Raw genomic sequence first — 7089 nt, forward strand, 5'->3', positions numbered from 1 at the left:
GAGAGGGCCAATGGCTGAGGTGCATTATAAAGCGTGAATACATGACTGCTGTAATGCGATTCCGCAAGATAATGGTGCAACTAAGCATCACTGTAGCGCCATTTTGGAGCGAAGGTACAACCTGTGCCGTAGTATTGTGGCATATGCTCCTGAGCCAAAATGGATTATGCAAATCGTGTACTGTTGTTATGCTATGATTGGCTGGACAGTCACAGCACTGTCGCCTGTGATTGGACGCCTTTAAAATGTTCCGGAACTCATAACAGACACACCTCCCTTGTACATGCTGATAGTTAAAACATTCTCTGGTTAAAATGACTTCACATGATTTGTACGTTTTAAACATATAGCAATGGCATTATTTTATTTCTTCGGCTGTTTTTAGACCAATTAAACACCATTAAAATATGTGATAGCCAATTTGATTGTCATATATTTTAATAAACACAATTACTTTAAAATTGCACAATAACAAAATAATGGACAAAATCATTCAAGAATTCGCCTTTATTTAGTACTGCAATGTTTTTGCTAAATAAGATATTCAAGGAAATGTATCCACAATATCAAAATCCTTTTTAAAATTAGCTACTACAAACTAAACTACATTTACATCATAGCTATCAACTGAAAAACAAAACATATGGAAAAACCGCTGGAACACATATTTACATAAACTCAGGGAAGAAAAAGAAATATACATTTCATCAAAAAGACAAAGTCGTTAAAACATGGTTCCTGACGACTCCATCAAGCAATGAAATCCAAGGGTCTGTTAAAACCACCTTTCCTGTTCATGTATTGCCTGCAAGAGAAATATGATTACATCATTGATCGCCTTCCTGCACCAAAACATTACATCACTGCCCACCAATGAGAACGTTTGTCATTTAGTTGTGCAGTACCTGCAGAGGTGATTGGCCAAATACGGTGCTGTTGCTGGGATATTAACTTAAGTTAATTTTCTTAAATCAAATGCCGTTTATACATATAAAAAAGGATACAATTACAAAATAAAGCCAGGAATTACAAATCACAGAACTCATATCATCAAGTGGAGGATCTGGGGTTCAGGCAGATTAACTATTTAATCTCAGAAAACAAATACTGTAAATACACAGACCTGTATTTTCTCTTCTGTGACACGTTAATTGCAAACGAGGCAACATTTCCTTCCTTCTTTTTGCCCTGTTGATTAAAAATGACAATCATACACCATACATTAATTTTTAAATGATGTAAAAATAACTCTGTAATGCATTAATAATAAAAAATAGGGAAGAATATTACAGCACAGAATATTTAAGAATTTGGTTTTCAACAGGAATATTTTTAGCATGCACTCTGTCTAGCTGTGCCATCTTGTGGTTATTGGGATGATCTTGTAGGATGAATTCTAACATGATTTAGCAGTAAAGAAAGTGACCTCACCTTTGTGCTGTCAAAGGATCCAAAGCCCATCAGTTTCATCATCTCTATTTCCTCTTCAGTCTTTCCCTGCATGTCCTCAGCTGCACGAGCAATCAGACGAGAAAGGACATCAACTTATAAGTGCCATGCCTGGGTACATTCAAAGTTTGTTCTCAGCATCATGATATCAGAATGAAAATATATTCAAGATCAAAACCCATTTTACTTCTGTATTTTGACCCTTTTGTGGAGGGTTTTTGACTGAGAAGTGTAGGCTGAAGGTCATGTTCAAGCATGAGAGCATCTTAAAGAATGAACACTATCGTTCAGTCTGGATTCAGCTAGTTTTTTATTCAGCAAGGACACATTAAACTGATCAAAAGCGACAGTATAGGCATTTATTATGTTATAAACGGTCTCTATTTTAAATTAATGCTGTTCTTTTGAACTTTCTATTCACTGAATAATGCATCACAGTTTCCACAAAAAATATTAAGCAGCACAACTGGCTTCAATATTGTTGAGAAGAAATGTTTCTTAAGCAGAAAATCAGCATATGAGAATGTTTTCTGAAGGATCATGTGACACTGAAGACTGGAATAATAATGCTGAAAATTCAGCTTTGCATCAAAAGCAGGAATAAATTACATTTTAAAATATATTCAAATAGAAAATGGCTATTTTAAGTTGTAATATTTTACAATATTACCATTTTTACAGTATTTTTTTGCAGCCTTGGTTATTCGCTATTACTGGCATAACTTTTATTACATTATTGGGAACTAAATTACTGTGATGAACTATTGGAAATATTTGTTGATAAACATTATTCAAATTTTTTCGCATGGTTTAGGTGGTTCAGTTATTTCCGAGGCAAAGCAAGTTGTAACATTTGATGAATGATTATGAAAGACTACTTTTTCTTTGGAATAACGTGAACTGATGAATCAAGCACAATACCGGGAATGTGTAGCTGACCCGAGGGCGGGAAATACATTTCACTGCCTATGCACAATGTGTATGTGACAAATTTTATATTTTAACTTTATTAATAAAGCAAACAGTGAATATTGATGGGTCATTGACTTTAAATTATTTTCTCACCTTCCTGAAAAAAAGTTTATGTATATCATTTTGCTTTGACTGTTTAAACAATTCTAATTGGGAAAATCCAAAGATGCAGATAATGCCGGGTTCAGACTACACTATATCAGCCCGATTGTGGCACAATTTATTTGACATAGGGTGTTGTGGTGATTTATAAACTACAATGGGTGCAGAGGATGCAATAATTGACTGTTATCTCATATAGTGTCTCATAGTGAAAAAAAAATAAAAAAAATAAGCATGTTTCATGACGAGTTCTGTCACATCTGTGACACTGACCAATAGGAGCAGAGAAGCTTTTCCGTACACAGCTTTCAAACATGGCGAAACGATAGAGAGAGAAAGATGTGTTCGGAGTTTTGCCGACTGGATACGGCAAAAGTTTAATATACCAACTAGCCTTCTTCGTTGCTCTGATTGGTTGTAGCTAAATCCTATTACGTGCAGAGGTATTTTGAGAGACAACCGTTTATCCCGCCCCTCGGATTGAGCTGTGCCAATGGTGAGGTGCCAGACCTAACATCTTGATGTAGGTCTGGCTTGCAAGGCTAGGTGCTAGGTGGAATTATGCAATTTTCTTTATTTTTTTGGTCTTTCTGATGACAAGACAGCCAGTACACAAACTCTAGTCGCTAGTTCCGCCTTCTCAAGGAGGTAGTTAAGGACGGCAAGCGATGATTAGTTGGGAATGTTGTAGTCTGGCATGTTCTTGTCCACGACACAAGAATTCATTATCTGACACAATGACTATCATAACAGAAAGTATTTTTGTAGGCTAAAACCCAGAAACGAGTTTGCATTTTAGCACATCATTCTGAAGTTAATGGGTTTTTGGATGAATACCAGATATAAGGTCTGTGGTGAGGTGAACACAAGCTTAAGATATTTTAATTTTATTCTACTACATAATATTTAATTTAGGCTTTTATTCTCATTTAAACATTGATCAGCGAACATAAACAGAAGCTCAACATGCTTGAGCTTCCGTCTACCACAACTGATGTGTGAGTTGATGAATGTTTATATGTGAATAAAAGCCTAAATTAAATCTGTTCATCATATAAAGTGATTGAGTCTCTTCACTAAACTGCTCAATTCATATGGATTAGTTTTACAATCTCTTTATGAACTTTTTAAGGCGAGACACGGCAGGCAAAAACATTGATTTTTCATGCAGTGGTCAGTTTTGAGATTTTAGGCTAGTTTACTCCTTCAATATGTGTTCTTTCAAGCTGCTATAAAGAAAATATACATTAAGATGTTTATTTTATTACATTTTGTTTACTTGCGGCAGTAAGTTTCTCCCGAATTTACCAAGAAGTTATCATTCCAACGCGACACGCCGAGATCCGTCTGTTTACTGAAGTCTGTCATGACCGGTATCGTTGTAAAGCTCAGAGTCTCCTGCACAACTCTATGTAACCCAAATATGGGCATTTCCTTTCTATCAGTAACGAATCGTGAATGTCCAAAGGGGGATTTAAAGCTAACGACGAAATCTCATTTAGAGCCATTTAAATCTTTAACTGCCGTTTTCTCAAAATGAGTTTTTTGTCATTCTCCAGTAGAAACATCTCAGCCTGTGTAGCACCTGTGTACACCAAACTTTCCAGTTATACACTTAGCAGTATTCTGAAGATATTTTCAGAGGGATTTGTTAATAAATCATTCCTGGCCAGATTTATGTGGCATTTTAATCAAAAAAATATGGCGAAAATCGATTTCTTTAAGGCTATGGACATTATATTTTGATTTCCTAGGTAATGAAAGCATATATCCTGAAATCCCTCTGAATTTTTTTTTTTTTTAATCTTGTGTGTAAACAAAATGAAAAAAGAATTTTGCACCTGGCTTTATCATATGTTCAGATCTATCTACCGAAAATATATGCAAAATCGTGCATATTTAATGAGATAATGCCTAATTTGCATAATTAAACATGCAAATTTCTAAAACTTGTAATACATTTTTTTTATATACTTGTGCAAGTAATCAACTGAGGAAGTTTCATGGTGAGATCTATTATTTTAAAATTTCACCCTATTCACCTGTAGTGTCTCGCCTTAAGCTTTTGCGTAGCTGTCAATGAAGGGACACAAAGCTCTGAGATTTCATCAAAAAGATCTTCATTTGAAGATGAACAAAAGTCTTACGGGTTTGGAACGACATGAGGGTGAGTAATTAATGACATAATTTTCATTTTTGGGTGAACTAACCCTTTAAAGCTTTTACATCTTGAAAAGGGTGGTTGCTAACGAGTGGCTAAACGTGTAAGAATAAACTTTTGTAGGTCACAGAGCTTGTTTCCTGCAATAATCCAAAAGTCAATGGAAAAATCCTATTGTTTTTGTGTCAAGGGAATCAGGGTGATGCTAACTTCACTGCACTAATTTTATTGTAGGATAAAATAAAGTGCTCCACCTGATATCTGATGGACCTTTGCTGGCTTGTCTTTAACTTCCTTCCTGTCATCGTCCCGTCTGTCCTTCTGCCGCACTGGAGACAGAGAGGAGGAGCGGTGTCGCCGTGGAGACCTACATAAAAAAGACAGGCACACAGCTGGAGGAGGGGTTATCAAAAACTAAACATTGAGCCCAGAGCTCCACTTTTTATCTAACCAGATTCACAGGCCTGTTATGTTCTTCACTAATCAAATGTGTGTACAGCTAGTGTCTGATGCCACAAGCTCACCTGGATCTGCGCCTTTGGGGGGAGCGTGAGCGCGACCTTCGTCTGTCTCTGTCCCGGGACCTCTCGCGCTCCCTGCGCCTCCTCTCACGATCTCGTGAAGACGAGCGTGAACGCCGTCTCTCTGGAATGAGAAGCCACAAAGCCGTTACCAACAAAATGTTGGAACAAAATAAATAAAATAACCTTTCTGTTTGAATATTTAAATTTGCCAGCTGCCTGAAAAGTCCATTGTACCTTTCATCTGGTTCTCCAAAAACGTAATTATAATTAAGCATTAGGATGAGGTCAACCAGTGTTTAAAAAAGCAAAACTAAATAATTACCATGGTAAAAATAATATCCAATGTGCATATAACCACACTAACCAGATTATTTTTTATTTTCTCTCGATTTTTCTCTTTATTTTTTTGAGAACAATGCATTGTTTGTGAAATAAAATAAACATTTAAGAACAAAATCAATATTTTATAGTTAGTAATAACAAGATGTTAATAAATAACATTCAAAGAAAAAAGAAAAAATCAATGTAACCTAAAAAGATACAGTTAACTTAAGCAACCAATGAAATGCTATAGGCTAATGCTAGTTTAATACTTCCACTTGTAAAATGTTTATCTGTATTACATTGGGCTATAAAAAATATCAACTCGTAGAAAGAGCTTGATGAGCAAGAATAATTTGTATAATTATAAGTACAACTATAATTTGATCTGTGTTTTTTGGTGTAACGTTAGCCTAACGTTAATTTAATGTGCGCCAGATGCGACGTTAACAACAGTAGCCAGTCACACGTTAAGTTACCGTCCATATATTTAAAGCAATAATTGAATTCAAACCTCGTCGTGGTGGTGCTGGGCTTCGGCTCCTGCTTCTCACCATTATTAGATTAATATGAAGCAAACTCCTTTCTTTCAAACAGCGCTTTCACAAACTTCCAGAAATTTCCAGAATCAATCGTCTGCAGGTCGCCATCAACTGTGCGCCTCAAAAAGCAATCCGGAAGCCTTCAAGGGTTCCTTGAAAATAGTTCCTATTCCTATCACACATTACGCCCCTTAGTGAATGTAGTTGCAATGTGAAATGAAAAGAAAATCATTATGTATTTGTTTTTCAGTTAAATACTTCGGAAATACATTAACATCAAATATGAACTGGTTGCAACATATTTGTACTTGATAGAAACCTCTTTAAAGTAAAAGGGTTAGTTCACCTAGAAATTCAAATTCTGTCATCATTTGCTCACCCTCATGTTGTTCCAAACCTGTATGTATGAGTTTCTTCTGTTGAACTAAAAAGATATTTTGGTAGCCATCAAGTTGATGGTAGCCCTTGACTTCCATAGTAGGAAAAAATAATAACTTGAACTTGGAAGTCAATGGCTACCGTCAACGGTCTGATTACCAACATTCCGGGGGGAAACAAATATTTGTTTGTTACAAATATTAAAAACAAATATTGCATCACAATAAGTGTAATTGTGATTGTCACAACATTTGGTAACTAAATAGAATTTTATGAAGTTTAGTGACAACATGTTACAATGTTTACATTGTACAATGACTGGTAGGATACAGTTTTTATTACTGCTTGACAAAAATTTCAAGATTTCAATTCCATTCTTGTGATTTGATTCCGATTTTGATTCAGTATTGACTAATTTGGATACATGTTTATTTTAAATTTTATTTAAAAAAATAATCTCACCTAATGCTGTAAACATAGAGGGCCCAATCTGCTGGTATTATTAAAGGTTAAAAATAACAAATTAAATTAAATATAATGCAGTTTTTGATATAATAACAATTATTTAATGACATAAGTAAAAATATAATAAATATGTAATATAGTACTCAGCAAAATCTCCTCTCTAGCGATTTTTTCT

General features: G+C 35.1%; 1 protein-coding gene across 1 annotated transcript; it reads right to left on the reverse strand.

Annotated features, from left to right (window-relative positions):
* Nucleotides 1-492: 492 nt before the first annotated feature.
* On the reverse strand, nucleotides 493-6200 carry snrnp27 (small nuclear ribonucleoprotein 27 (U4/U6.U5)). Its single transcript, XM_084113241.1, has 6 exons — nucleotides 6044-6200; nucleotides 5209-5329; nucleotides 4939-5051; nucleotides 1432-1511; nucleotides 1124-1188; nucleotides 493-805 (listed from the first exon to the last, which is right to left on the reverse strand). The coding sequence occupies exons 1-6, from the start codon at nucleotides 6084-6086 to the stop codon at nucleotides 751-753; spliced, it is 477 nt and encodes a 158-aa protein (XP_083969367.1). The 5' UTR covers nucleotides 6087-6200; the 3' UTR covers nucleotides 493-750.
* Between the last annotated feature and the right edge of the window lie 889 nt (nucleotides 6201-7089).

The sequence above is a fragment of the Abramis brama genome, assembly GCF_963993115.1.
Source record: "Abramis brama genome assembly, chromosome: 5".
Taxonomy (NCBI): domain Eukaryota; kingdom Metazoa; phylum Chordata; class Actinopteri; order Cypriniformes; family Leuciscidae; genus Abramis; species Abramis brama.

Bases quoted from the DNA above. Each gene is read 5' to 3' on its own strand.
- snrnp27 (XM_084113241.1), bottom strand. From the start codon at position 6,086: ATGGTGAGAAGCAGGAGCCGAAGCCCAGCACCACCACGACGAG. The intron at 1,512-4,938 runs GTGGAGCACTTT...TTGCTCGTGCAG, and splicing joins AAAGGTCCATCAGATATCAG to CTGAGGACATGCAGGGAAAG. The intron at 806-1,123 runs GTCTGTGTATTT...TTTCTCTTGCAG, and splicing joins TCACAGAAGAGAAAATACAG to GCAATACATGAACAGGAAAG.